This window comes from Platichthys flesus, chromosome 22 (assembly GCF_949316205.1).
Source record: "Platichthys flesus chromosome 22, fPlaFle2.1, whole genome shotgun sequence".
Classification (NCBI taxonomy): domain Eukaryota; kingdom Metazoa; phylum Chordata; class Actinopteri; order Pleuronectiformes; family Pleuronectidae; genus Platichthys; species Platichthys flesus.
In genome coordinates, this window is record NC_084966.1 from 12,491,834 (window position 1) to 12,507,146 (window position 15,313).

Consider the following 15,313-nt stretch of genomic DNA (forward strand, 5'->3'; position numbering starts at 1 on the left):
AATTGCTAAGAGATGATGTTTTTTCTGAAACGGTGGCTGTGGGGTAAAGTCGGACAAATGCTGTGGAGCACAAGTTAAGTTTAGTCTTAAACATATTCTGGTGTTCTATTACATTATATGTTTTTTATTTTTAATGTCATAAACATTGTAGAAAATCAATCATGCCAAGAAACTACACCAGGAAGACAACCTTGGGCCAAATACCCGTCGCAGAGATGGAGAGTGCAGCCGCTGAGGTCATGCAAGGAAAGAAGTCCTTAAGAAAAGCTGGAAGGGATAGGAATATTGACAAGACAACCCTCATTAAGAAAAAAAGAGAAAGGGAAAGGGAGAGAGGTGTCCATAAACCTTTATTCTGGCGTTTGGTGAGGAGTATAGAGTTCTGATACAGTTAATAAAATCATCCTTAAAGCCAAATCTTCTCAACGCCAAGTACAGATATTTCCAGTGATCAGAATCGAATGCCTTTTCCCGCATCTAAACTAATCACTGTGGCTCCAATATTCTCACATGATCGATAAAGTGTAGCACCCATCTAATATTATCTTGTGTCTGCCTTTCACGCACAAAGCCAGTTTGGTGTGGATCCACTAGTTCTACTATTATATGCTCTAACCTTTTTACTAGTATTGATGCATACAACTTGTAGTCTATATTGAGTACTGAAATTGGCCTTTATGTGCTACATTATTTTCTGTCCTCCCCCTCCTTAGGAATAACCAAAATGATTGCCTCCATCCATGTACCTGGTGGTTCACATCTTTCAGTGTATAGTTGAAGCAGTCAAAAAGCATAGGCACTATTTGGTCCTTAAAGGCCTTGTACCACTCGGATGGGAAGCCATCCATACCGTGCACTTTATAAGCTTTTAATCTAGAGATTGCTTTCCCTATTTCCTCCATTGTAATATCTGCCATCAGGGCTTTATTCTGTTCTTCACCTATAGAGGGTAGATCCAATGAATGCTTCACTTTCTGGGTCACCAGTACAGTGTGTTACAGGTTTGGCTCATACAGTGGTTTTTGGGTGAAGTCAGTAAGTTCCTAATGTTGTGCATTATTAGTAGACTTGACGTTGGCTAATTATTAATAATCATGAAATATTATTATTTTAAAAAATGTGTGTTTGTGTGTGAACCAGAGTCAGTGTGATGCACAAGGTTGTGTCTGACATCGGGAAGGGGCTATCTGGGACCATTTTGTGGGGAGGGGGGGGGTAGTGTCTTTGTCCAGGGTGGGAGGAAGAGGTGTGATAACTGTGAAGGGGGGTAGGAAATGCGGGGTAGGGTTAGGTGTGGTTCATTGTCTGTCGAATCTGCAAAAGAAAGCATTCAGGTCGTTTGCACGTTTAAGGTCTTCCACACAGTGGGGGGGGACTTGGTTTTAAAGATGGTGATCACCTGAAGGCCTTTCCAGACTGACGAGGAGTCGTTAGCTGCACATTGTTGTTCCAGCTTCTTCAAGTACTGTCGTTTGTCCTCTTTAATCTCCTTGCCAAACGAGTCTGAACCTATCCTTGTCCCCACTCTTAAGGGCCACCTCCTTCTCTAAACAACCTGCTTGAGTTTTGCCGGTAACTAGTCCTTGTGTTGGAATACAGCTGTCCTCACAGAAGGGGGTGTGTGAAGTCACAGCCTCTGTACATTCGCGGCGGCTGAGGAGATCGTCTCACTGTTAGGGGAAACCGTGGCGATGTATGAAGACAGAATGGAGCAGTTAGATTGGTCACAAGCTAACGTTAGCTAGCCTTAGCTCTGCTAACATGAGTTGATCAAACTAACACTCCTTAAAGGGAATGATACGTTTAAAACAATGTCTGGTTGGTTAAATTGATGAAATGTGTAGATAGAAGGATTAGGAGTTTTGACCCTCCCCTCCAGCCAGTGGTCACATGTCCTTGATAATCATCTGCAAGATGCTGTTAGAAAGCTCAGCACACGTCTGGGGTGTTTCTATCTACTTCTACCTATTCTTCTTCTTCTTGTGTGTAAATCCAACTGGACCTTAGCGTTGTGATTGTCTTGTCTAGTGTGTGTGTGTGTCCCCGTGGCAGTGACGCACTGTGCGGGGGTGTCTGAGTCTGTTTTGAAGTGTACCTCGCGACAATGGTGGAGGAAAGCACGGAGCGGGTGAGTGGAAACGCTGTGACCCACGGAGGTGTTAGCGGGAGCGGCACGGAGTTAAAGGCAGAGCAAGAGCTGCTCAAACAATGAGAGGAATCAGAGGGAGCTAACCGTAATGGTAGAGATGGAAGGGGAGGGTGAAGCAACGGCGATGGAGCTGATGAGGTGTGTGAGGGAGCTCTGTGTGTAGACGCAGACGAAAAAAAGAATGAGATGACCATGAGTCACCCGAAAGGGAATGAGAGGCTCATGGATGGGTTTAAAATTGGAGAAACGATGGTGCATGCTAGAGAGCCAGTTAATGATGAGCTGGTGGTATCATTAATGAATCTGCCATTTTACATCAAGGACAGTATGATATTAGATAAACTCCAGGGCTGGGGAGTCTCGGCAGTATCTCAGATAAAGAGGAGGATGTGGCCTGGAAATAATGTGGCAGAGAGGACGAGATATTTAAAAGTTAAATTCAATAGCCACATCCAGTCATTGGCTCTCCATTACTTATCTCTCCTTCGCACACCTATCATCGCTTCGTCTATCTTCCAACTTGTCTATCACCTGTCTGCTACTCTCCACATCTACCTCTTCTTTCTTAAATGACTCTCTCTAAAGTTCTTCAACTCTTTCCACTATCCCTACAAGGTCCGTTATGTTTCCCTCCACTTGCTCAAAATAATTTTTCTCCTGCCTTGTCTTCTCTAGCCCTAAGAACTACCCTGTACATTTTTCACCCTCTATTGCATACCTCGCCTTACTTATAATTATTGCACCTTTACACTTTCCCTGTTCTATCTCCTTTAGTTAATCTTTCATCTTATTGCACCTTTACACTTTCCCTGTTCTATCTCCTTTAGTTAATCTTTCATCTTATTGCACCTTTACACTTTCCCTGTTCTATCTCCTTTAGTTAATCTTTCATCCTTATGTATCCCTCTGTCATAATTACCCCCTTCCCCAGCTTTCTTCTCCTCTTCCTCTAAGTTCTGTTTTAAACTTTTGTCTCTTTCTTTCCCCTGTTCTTACTGTGTTTCTTGCTCATGCCCCTTATCCCCTCTCTTAACCTTCCCCACCACCTCCCTATATCTTCCTCATACATCCTGTCATTTATCTTGTGACAACCCTGGAGTTGTCTGCTGTGCTTGTGTTGTGTTTCAGGCTCCTGTAGGCTGAGCCAGACCTTGGTAATCAATGGGATGTGGCACACCTGGGGTGGCCACTACTTTAGAGGCCTGCACACTGGGCTCTGGTCTCTCATTCACCGGGTATACTCTTTTCTTTGTATTTTGCTCTTTGTAGTATTATTCCTGTAGAATAAATGCATAAATACTGTAACTGCAGAGCTTTGTGCCATCCAGAGTTTCTTGTTGCACACATGAGCCAAGGTGTAACAAGTGGGGGCTCGTCCGAAATCCAGATCCAGGTTTGTTTCTCACTCTTTTCTGTCCTGAGAAAGTAATAGGCCTCTAGTAGGATAAGTTTCCCCTGGAATAGTGTACTGGTTGCCCAGGGTGTGTGATAACTTTAGAGGGTGAATGTCTGATTCTGACGTAGTGCTTTGAGCTTACATCGGTGGGACTAATTGCATTACTTATCAGGCACTAATTAGAGGGATTTACCTTTGGAGTTACCTTTCCTGGTAGGAATAGGCAACAGTATCTCTCTCGGGGGGTCTGTTGGTTTGTTATTTTTGTGCATAAACATGATTTGACTTTGTGTCTTGGGTACACGTCCATGTCCGTCTGGTGAGTAACAGCATAGCTGGGGCTGTACCTGGTCATTGGTTTTGTGTTTAAAACACCTGTCATGAAATGCATGAAGACTAGGGTCTATAGAAGGTAGTTAGCATTGGTTAGGCAGATAGTCAGGGGAAAGGTATTCCAAAGGTGATGATAGATAGATATATATATGTTGGTTCTTTTTGAAAAGATGATGGGTGTAGGAAGGGGTTAAGGGGTCAGGATGAGGAGGTGCTTGAGGTAGAGGAAAGATGCGAAAGGCGATTAGGACGAGTTCCGTTGTTTAAAATTAAAACATTTAAACATGTTCCCAACTTCTTCTTCTTCTCGCTATTCCTTCTATCTCTTTTTTAGTTTTTTCCTCTCCTTCTTCTTTTTCTCCTCTTGCTCTTTCTTTTCCTGCTTCTTCTTCTCCTTCTTCTTCTTGACCTTATCTCTGTGCTCATTGGTCTTCTGAAAAGACAGAGACAACTTACATAAGCATTTTCTTCTTCAAAGTCTGCACATGAAACAAATCAATCCGTATAATTCAAATCTAAAATGATCTAATGAAACGTACCGGAAGATTGATGTTCTGCAGATTCAGGTGTTTTAATTCTTCATCCATCTTTCTCTCTTTTTCCATTGAGTCTTGCTGCTTAGCAGACAACTTCTCCTCTGCCTCCCTGATCTGGTTCATGAGATCCTCTTTCTTCTCCTCATAGTTCTCCTGCAGATCCACAAATTTCGCCTTCCACTTGTCTTCCACCATAACCTTGTCCAGGTCCTTGAGCTGAAGATCAGCCCTCAGGGAAAAGTTTTCTTCCTCCTTCACATTTGTAGTCATCTTTAGATCTTTGAGCTTCTTCTCCAACTCTTCCTCTCTGGCTCTTGCTGTGTCCAGAGACTTCTCAATCTTGAACAAGTCCTCTTGGATAAAGCAGCCTAGAGACAGTAGAGGCTATCTGCTCCCTCAGAATTGCGTTCATAGCAGGTAGCTCTTTCTTTAGAGCACGTCTGTCTGTAGATAGATCAGCCAGTATAGCTTTCTCTGCCACGTGCTCCTTTATAACTGTGTTCGCAGTATCCAGCTTCTTCTTCAGTGCAATGTTTTCTTCAACCACAGCAACGTTATATAGCAAGTCGGGTCGTAAGACAAAATTACTTCATATGGTAACAAACAATTGCAAAAAAATGTTTTAATTAGATCAGCAAATTTAGTTTAGATCAGATGTACTTAATAATCTGAATTATTTCAAATCAGATGTTTGCTTTTAAAGTTATCAGATTTTCCAACTCAATTATTTGCTTTACTCAAAAGTATAATACTTATCCTTAACTACCTAATATTTTGCATGAAGACGTAGTTTTTAAGCTTACCTTTGTGTATAATTTAAGCTTCTGCAATACAGTTAAAATACTTAGTCTTACTTACTTAAGATTACACCATGATGCCTTTCTCACACCATGATGTAAGACACCATCAGGCAATGCCTATAACACATATTACTGTTCTTCATACTTATACTATGCTTATAACTATGTGTGCCTAATGGTGTATAAAAATATTTGACAAAGTATTAAGTAGCCCCTAATGAAATGTGAAGTGTGTGTGTGTTTGAAATAGAAGTTAATCTGCAAAGATGAACCTTTTAGCCAAAAAAAAGATGCCTACTGCTGCGAGGTTGGAAACTCAGAGGCCTGAGTGGAGAACACTGTACAATCCACCTCTAACTAAGAGGGGGGGGGGGGGGGGGGGGGGTGGTATCTACATCCGAGGGTCCTACATGGATCCGTTTCCCTCAATGTGTTTGTAATGAATCCAGAAGTTGCTGATGCTTGTCCCTTCTGTCCACAGAGGGAGACAGTCTTTCACTGTCTCACAGAGTGAGGGCAGCTGTCTCCTCTATTTCGGTTTCTAATTCTGTTATTAACTTTTTTTAATCAAGTTTTTTCATGCCAAACTTTCATTCTAGCTCTAAAGTACATTAAGGAAGAAAAAGGGAAGTGGCAACTTTAGATTTTTTCATCTGGGTCAATTGAAATGGCAATTCATCTCAGCAGGAGAAAAAGATTAACAACCTGGGTGAAATTGACGCAAACATCTATTCTAAAATGAATGATAACATCAAGACTAAAAACTGATCTGGTTTTCTTTATGATGACCAACAATATGGAGGATTTCAAAGAGATGTGGGGCTTTGAGAAAGTTTCATATTATGTAGAGGGAGATGAGCTGGTTTTACTCATATGTAGGTTTGAATATGCTTTGATGAATTTCTTTTTTTCAGTACTTTTTTGTGTCGTTTCTTTATTTATTTGTATAAAGTTTTTTAGAAAAAATAAAAAGGGTTTGAAAAAAATTTAAAGAATCTCTCTCTCTCTGCTGCTTCCTCACAGCGAGCTAGGCACTCAACAAAATCACGACTGTTTGATGTCCTTGGTCCTAAACGTCTACACATCGTCCACCCAACGACGATATGTATAAAAAAAAACAAATAGTGATGACAAAATATTAAAGGGGACATATTATGCCCATTTCACCACAGTTGATAAGACTTTCTGTATCTGTTTGTTGTGTTTCTTCATTGAAGCTACAATTTTCAAACTACTACACCTTCTGATAAAGATGTACATTATTTAAATACATGCATTAGATAGGTGTGTATACACTATTTAATTGTATGTGTATATTTATTCATACAGGGCATATATTCTGAGCGTGCGCACACACACACACACACAGACACACACTAACAAAGGGATCGTGGGGGGCTACAGCTTTGGAGGCTAACACTGCAGCAACTTTTGCGGCGAAATGCACTTAAAACCCCGGGTGTGAGTTTATTTTAAAGCCAGCGACGGAGATCCAGCTCGTCCAACATGTCAGCTTAATTTCACCCACAGATCCAAAAAGCACCGCTTTTATATACTCATATATATATATATATTGTTGGGCCAGAGCCCAGCGGATGGCCACCAGACACAGGTCAGAGGTTAACACAAAGAAAATCTACACAGAGGCCTGTATAGATCAAGGCCTTGCGGAACATTCCGATCCACCTGTGGGTACTTTTACCTGGTAGTTTCAAGTAACCCCTAGCAGGTTTCAAGCCCCCCGCAGGACCAGGGGAACCCCTGCTGGGTCTGTAGACGCCCAGTGAGGGCCAAGCCCCTCCCACTGGGGTCCAGCTCTGACACACAATTGGCTTAAAGCCAGCATCATCCCGTGACCAAGTCCTCAAGGAGGAGGACCTCTCAGGTAGTTTAAAACTGACCCCAATAATCTCCGCCATTTACCCTGCTCTGAGGACGTAAACAGATGATTTAGTTGCTAAAAGGGGGCAATTACAAACAATCGTTTGTTTAATTTTCATTTTCTTTTATCTTAAGTTGAATCTTATTTGGAAGACTGTTTTGTTTTTAGCTTGAAAAGGCCGCGCACAGGAACTCGCTCGCAGGCCGAGCTGCGAGACTTTCTTTTCCACAATTCACCACTGCGCCACAACTGTTAATCCCTGCAGGACAAAGCGTGGCCTAGGGGATAGAGCGGGTGCTCTGCAACATCAAGGTCGCCGGTTCGAATCCCACTCTATCCCATCTGCATGCCTAAGTATCCTTGGCAAGATACTGAACCCCTAGATGGCCCCTCATAAAATGATGAGTGTTCTAAAAAAAAATGTAAGTCGCTTTGGATAAAGGCGTCAGCTAAATGACATGTAATGTAATAATGTAATGTAATCATTCTGTCGCAGAATGACGAAGCAGAATCCCGTCAAAGAAGACGAACAAAGGTTAATTCCGTTCTAAGAGCAAGAGACGAATTCGCCAGTCCCAGCACGAAGCCGCTGCAACAGATGAACCAGCGCTATCAAGCTCAAGCCATGACTTCTTCATCTAATTCCGGGGATTCGCTGACCGCATGTTCCCAGAGGAACACAACACGAGATTTACTGGACTTCCGGAAAATCCGCGCACCATAAAGTACAAACAAACATGAAAATTAAAACTGGAGGATCTGCTACTTTTACTGAATTGTGCCTAATCATCTCTGACTTTCAGCCAATTGCTGAGACAGACAAGCATGTTACATTTTCTGGAGACAATGCTGCTCTTCTCTTCGAGGCAACATGACCTGAGAGTGAGAACAGCCACACACAGGGCACTTTGGTAGCTGGGGTTGACAGTTGTTTCTTTGTTACTATGTGTGTGCTGCCATCTGACCACCAATTTAGTGAACAGTCCCCCATCTGCAATTTTGGCTCAGCTTTTTTTACAATATAAAAGGTTTTTCATTATTATTTTCTATTTTGTTTCTGTCCTGAATAACATGATCCAAATGCTAAGTACCTTAATGTAAGATGTGTAAATGTAATGTTTATACTGTGTAAATAAAGTATTACGAGAATTATTTGTTGTGTTATGTTGGGTTAGGGTTAGGGTTTCTACCATTTACAGTATTACAATGCCAATGTAAAAATATTAGATTCAACCTAAAAGAAAACATAGAAATCGACAACAAGATCATTCAAATCCAACAAGTACATGCATATCTTTGAGCAAAACCATTTTCGGCAGACTTATTCAGCGTCCATCTTGAAAAACTGCCGCCATCTTGTTTTTTTGAATGGCACATGAGGCTGATTTGTTAAGTAGACCCTTGGGAACCACCATGCCAAATTTGGGTCTTGTATCACATTTTGCACAAACGTTCTATTATCTGCCCCACTATAAGGTGATAAGTTAGGAAGCATTGAAGCTCCTTTCCTTATCATTCAGATTACGGAAAGCTGTTATAATGGCGGCCACAGAAATCCTTAAGGTCACTTCTCTCTGAACCTTCCTGTGAAAAATTTATTTTTTCTAACAAACATGCGGCTGTGTCTAAGGGGTATAGCAGTCGTCCTGAAGGTCGGCAGTTTGATCCCCAGTCATCCCCATCTGCATGCCGAAGTGTCCTTGGGCAAGATGCATAACCCTGAATTATCCCTCATATAACGACAAAGTGCTGCTAATAACTGCACTGCATGAATGTGTGTGTGTGAATGGGTGAATGTTAAACTGTACTGTAAAGAGCTTTGAGTGGTCATCAAGACTAGAAAAGCTCTATATAAATACAAAACCATTTACTATTTACAGCCATGGTCACATGTCCCTCCACATTGTAACAGCCCCTTCGGTCACTGATCAGTAAGCACACTGATTTAAATCAAACATATGAACTGGTTAAGAACATACATATACATACTGTGCAAGGGAAACATTTAAAGACAGGTTAAGGGGGATTCAAATTTCTCTATTAACATGTATAATAGTGAAATATTAAAATGTATAATATGAGCAGTTGCTGACTAATCCGAATAAATCCTTTGTTTCCAATGATGCAACCTAAATCTTTAAGCAAACAGAGGACGTAAATTCATTCTCTCCTGTTTGACTAGTCATATGCAGTTAGATTACCTATTAATCTAAATATTTTACCAAACTAGGAGCAAGTAAATGGTTTCTCTCCTGAATGAATCTTCATATGTCCAGTTAGTCTGCATTTTTGTCTAAATGTTTTACCACACACAGAGCAACTAAATGGTTTCTCTCCTGTATGAATCCTCATATGTAAAGTTAGATGGCTCTTTTTTCTAAATCTTTTACCACACTCAGAGCAACAAAATGGTTTCTCTCCAGTATGAATCCTCATATGTACAGTTAGATCCCCCTTTTGTCTAAATGTTTTACCACACTCAGAGCAACTAAATGCTTTCTTAGCAGTTTTACATTTCAAATCACTTTGTTTGTTTGTATTTAAACCAGACTGAGGTTCCCTGGTCTGCATCCAATCATCTTCACTGTCTACAGTCTTGTCCTCAGTACCTTGTTGTAACAGTCCATCAGGACCTGAGATCCTGGCTGGTACTGGTCCTCCACAATCCGCTCTGTTCTCCTCAGTCTGACTCTGATGAAGCTGTGACAACTGAGGTTTCTCTTCATCTTCTTCACTCTTCACAGTGACAGCGGTCAATGTGAACTTGATATCAGCCTGCTCAAGTTGTTGAAGCTGCTCCCCCTCCTGATTGGTCCACGGCTCCTCCTGTTCCTCTTTAATGTGGGGGGGCTCTGGGTCCTCCTGGTCCACAAGGGGGCTCCACTGCTGCTGCTCAGGAAGAACCTATTCTTTATTCACCATCAGCTGCTGTACGTCTGCAGGACACACTGAAACACAAATACACACGTTTATATCCTGAAGTGTTTGGAAAAACTTGTGTTGTATCATTTAATGATGAATGTTATTATTTCTGAATGATCACACTCAGGAAGCAGAGATGTTGAGATGGTTTATAGTTGGTCTTACGACGCAGCTCGTTAAGTTAGCTGGGTTAAACCAAGTGTTTCCAGGATGAAATGTGTTGATCCTTTCTGCAGAAAGCCCCTTATTAAATACACGTAGATAACTTTGTTGTTTCCAGCCTCTTGTATCTCCAGATTTCCATCACAGCAGTCAGTGAGACAGCGCTGCAGTGACGTGTTGCTGTGTACAGCTTTAGGAGTGTGACCATTGGTGCACAGATGTTAATATTCAGGCAGGTTAGCTGTGTTTTTCAGTCATGGCTACTGTGGATGAGTTTCTGAGTGCTCCGTCAGAGGAGTTATTAGACCGCTGTTCGCGGGATCAATTAATTCAAATTGCTGATAATTTCAAGATGGATATCGGGGATAAACGTTTAAAGGAGAATGTCAGGAGGATCCTCGTGATAATCTGGTGGAAATTTGAGTTATTGATACAAAATTCCAGGATGTGACTCATGGGGAAATTAAACGAATGGATCTGGATGTTCGCCGACTGAGTTTATCTCATGTTGAGGGCCCGGTCCCTGTTTCTCCTGCGCTGTCACGCTCTTTCGATGTGACCAGTTGTCTGCGTCTACTTTGAAGTATCCTGAAATGATCGATTCCACAGTTAAAATGTCTGACTTTACTTTGAAAAATTTAAAACAGTGTAAATGTTTGAATTTACTTTGAAAAGTCTCCAAATATGTTCAGTAACAGTCTTTGATATTCAGTATGTAGTTAGTCAGTGAGGTCTTGAACACAGGCATATCAGTCTCTCTCTGAACTTATTGATGTGACGACCCGTTCCACCCTCACCTGGACACTAGGTGTCTCTGTTCTTTCTTCCCCAGAACTGTAGGGGGAGTGGAAATCAGCGACAATCAGAGCACATCTCGGCCAGGTGTGCTCTTCCCTTTAAAAGACTGGCCAGATTCGTCTAGCGCGCTTTCTCTCTCGCTCTTCCTACGGCAAGAGGTTGGCTCTCCCGGACGCCGGGAGAGTCAACCTCAACCTCTGTTTTGTTTTTGGAGACTTTGGTTGTTGCTTATAATTTATTCTGTTAAATAAATATCCTGAAATAGTAACAGTTCACCCGTGTCGTCTCCCTCATTGTCACAGTCGTGAGCCGGGCTGTGACATTCATCTTTACAGATTTACTTCTATTTCAGACACTCACTTCACATTTCATTAGGGGCTACTTAATACTAAAATATTATATACAAAATTATGCACACATAATTATAAGAATAAGATAAGTATGAAGAAAAGTAACGGCATTGCCTATGGATGGTGTCTTACATCATGGTTTAATCTTTACCTTCTTTTTCGGCCAAGGCAAAACACCCACTCTCTCTTCTCCTCTGATTGTATAAATATTTCAGCTTTGCAACCGGTACATTTGGTATAGGCATAGAAATGGCCCTGCTGAGAAATCAAAGGAATCTTAGACATAATAGCAATCAATGACACTGTGACATTAAAGCAAACCGACAACAAAATGGAATAACCTGACTAATTGAACTCCTTTGTAGTTTACAAGTTTTTTCTCAAATTGATTTTATTCGTTTGAAGGAGTTCCCATTTACTTAAATTGTACTGGATTCGGCTACAATGCTTTTTACACCTGAAACTCCAAATGGGATTTATATTTGACTGTTTTTATTCCAGAAAACTACAAAATGTATTTATAATTTTATTTTCTAAGTATTGTAACTGCATTTACACAAGCTTAAATGATACACAAAGGTAACCTTTAAAACGACGTCTTTATGCAAAATATTATTAGGCTGTGTCACCAATCAAGAGGAGGATGTGGTCGAGTACCAACGTGGCGGACGGGACAAGATTCCTCAAGCTAAAATTCAATAATCAGGTCCAATCACTGCCTTACTCAGCCAGATTTAATACTGCGCTGGGTGCGGAATACTTTAGAGAAATTCACGTCAAGCAAATAAGAGTTTGTAGGATGTGTGTACAGCCGGGACATATACTAAGGGAATGCCCTTAACAATACTAAATGCAGCCTGTGTTTACAGTTTTTCTCCATTGCTTTGGCTCATTTCACGAAACAGAAATGACATTCTCAAAACAACACGTGCAAACCTCCAAACAACTGGGCACTTGTTCACAACAGATTGGAATATCTCATTCCTCATCCTTGCAATGACAAGTACAATTTCCAACAGCTTGCACAAATTTCAAATGATTTAGCACACCGTTGCAAACGGTTAGGTACAATTGCCTTCAGTTAGCCCAATTACCAATTGAATATATATTGCTGGTCAAAACTGACTGTCGCTTCTCAGTCAAGTGGTTGTTCTCTGCAGAACATGTTGGCATAATGTCCTTGTGTACATCATCACCTGCACAATAGTTAACTCCACTGTCAAAATCGTACAGGCACATAATACCATGAAAAACATCATGGTATATACTGTAATAAGGATCTCTTTGATCATCGGCTTAATTTTCAGGTGCAACTAGAACTTGAGTAATTGTTAGGATTTCAATATTTTACCTATATTCTCTGTCTGACTCAACTCTAAATGAATAAAGATAGAAGCAGTTTGAGCCAGATATAATGTTTTCTATACAAATGATTAATAAATAACCTTTTCCTTCCTAGTGTGTAATCTTGAAATTAGAATGTGTGAGCGTCACAGTTCTGTTTCGTTGTTTTGGTTACATGGTTTTGAATGTCTGTACAGACAGAATATTGTTTTGATATAGCAAGAACACAATCATCTTTTCTCCAATTGTCAACACCATTGGCCCACATGCCATCAGCTGTGTCAAGGCCTTGGGAGTGGCTCCTTGTCACTTCCGTAGTCCAATACCAAGAGGATGGCCTACGCCTGCGCACTTTCGAGGAGGAAGAACCAAGATCTACTGTAATGAAATAGACAGGCGCCGGCTGTTTGATGCGTTCTGATGGGTCTCGTGTTCTGATGCGACTTGTTGGATGCCCATTGCTTTGCTGATTGATACCTCTCATTGCTTTCTAAATAAATACTTGATTGAACAAACGGAGTTCGGCTCATCTTCTCATATTTAGGATAAACCAACACGGCTGACAATTTGGTGACCCCGACGTGATCCTAAGAACATTTTTTGACAGACCTGATCCTGAGAAGGAATCTTTTGACCAGAAAGACCGCAGACCTCGAGGTCTAGGCTGCTCCGATCGATCCTCCGCATTCTCATAAGAGCTCTAAATCACAAGGTAGGCAGAAACCTGTTAGCAAATTCTGTATTAGTTAGATAGTCATTGTTATAGGTGTGAGAGTGCGGTGGAGAGATCGGAGGTAAGACATAAATAAGTTCTGTATTTTTTGAGATGCAATGAAATGAGATAAAGAAATGAAATGAGATAAAGAAATGAAATGAGATAAAGACATGAAATGAAATGGGATAAAGAGATGAAATGAGATAAAGACATGAAATGAAATGGGATAAAGAAATTAAATGAGATAAAGACATGAAATGAAATGGGATAAAGAAATGAAATGAGATAGAGACATAAAATGAAATGAGATAAAGAAATGAGAGGAAGGGGAAATGAGATAGAGAAACCAAGAGAAGGATTTGAGGTTTTTTAGCTTGGCGCAAAAGATTTCCAAATTTGACGATTCAAACAATTGTTTGCAAATACAACAAACTGCAACCTGAGTTAGTCAGGGGGTTTTGGAGGAAGCGGTTTTGCCTGCACCGGCGAGTGAGGGACCAAACTGCCAAATACCCTGTTGTTGAATCGGGTCCTAATAGATAGAAGATTCAGTGACGACGATTGCAGTGGGATCTGGAGACGGAGTGGTGTTCCGACGGGGACAGGTGCTTAACGGGCCAGATACCCTGTTGAATCGATCCTGAAGCAATGATAATAAGGGTCTGCGAAAATATTGTGTACTGGGAAGTCAGCGCTGTTATGACGAGACCAGACGCTCCACTGCAACCAGTCACAAAGCTTTGGAGCGGCCCTTGAATTCAGAATATAACGGCTGTGAAAATATTGTAGTTCTCACCGTGGCATCAGTTTCGACGGATCTGAAGCTTAACAACCCAGAGTGCAACTTTGAATCAAGTGCCTAGCACCTGTGCTGACGAGGCAGGAGCTTGGCTGACAGACTTTACCATTATTCTGAGTCTAGCCTAAAATGGGGTAAGACGCCAAGCTGCTATTAATATTATTGTGAGCTCACCTGAATTGTACATTTTTTGTAAAATCTATGGTGATTCAGCACAGTGGCTGATCACCGTAGGAAGCTGTCTGCTGTTTTGTTTTTGTCTCCGTGGAGCTGCTGTTGCTGCAGTAGCCACGGTAAAGCTTCCATATGTACATGGATATATGAAATGTCCGTTTTGGCTTATGTGGTTTATTATTCATAACACAAAGACCTGAGAGGATTTATTCTGGCTTAGTTTTGTAAAAGTTATTGTGTTGTGTCTTTCACGTTTAGAAATCAGAGCTTATTTGAGATTTTCAGACAGTGACTGAAGATGTAAAAGTAGGGGAACACTGTAAATAAAAACCTGTTAAAATCGTTGCAATCACTATTAGCTCTGTGTAAAACGCATTGATCATTGAATTAGTTTTCAAGGATGTTTTTGTGACCTAGAGACGCATTTGTTGCTTGAATCAGGCCCAAATTATAAAGCACAGAGACATTAATATTCTGTTTGCACCAAAGGTGAACAGAAAAGTTTGTTTGTGTTTTGTTCCCTTCTCTCAGGAGAGGTGTCGTAGTTAAATATAAAGTTTTAGGAGGTCGATGTGGGAATATCACTAAGATTCCTATTTTTTGCTTTGTGTAAATTAACTAGTTTGAATTAAAGAGTTTATTCTCAGGGCATTTACTTATTATCAATCACTGGCTTAAAGAGCTTATTCTGAGGGGAAATTAACATACCTGATATCAGATTTAACTTTTTGCTTTTGTTATAAACAAAATAGCGACTAGAAATTCAAACTAAATCGGGAGAAAATAGGGGGAATAATCTTTCAATTTATTTTTAGGCTGCCTGGAATCACAAAAAATACTAAATCTAGGTTGAATTAAAAAGTATGTCTATGAAAACGAGAGAGAAGGAGACGAAAAAGAGTCAAGGTCACACTGCTGACTGAGACACAGAAAAAACTGACTGAGCGAAAACT

The 15,313-nt window shown here is 40.8% G+C and overlaps 1 protein-coding gene across 1 annotated transcript in view; it reads right to left on the reverse strand.

Annotated features, from left to right (window-relative positions):
- Positions 1-15,313, reverse strand: part of LOC133933470 (histone H4) — an 81,381-nt gene that overhangs the window by 56,215 nt on the left and 9,853 nt on the right. The window contains exon 2 of the mRNA XM_062380599.1: positions 7,987-8,002. Within this exon, the coding sequence (XP_062236583.1) occupies positions 7,987-8,002 (16 nt within the window). The remainder of the gene's footprint in view (positions 1-7,986; positions 8,003-15,313) is intronic.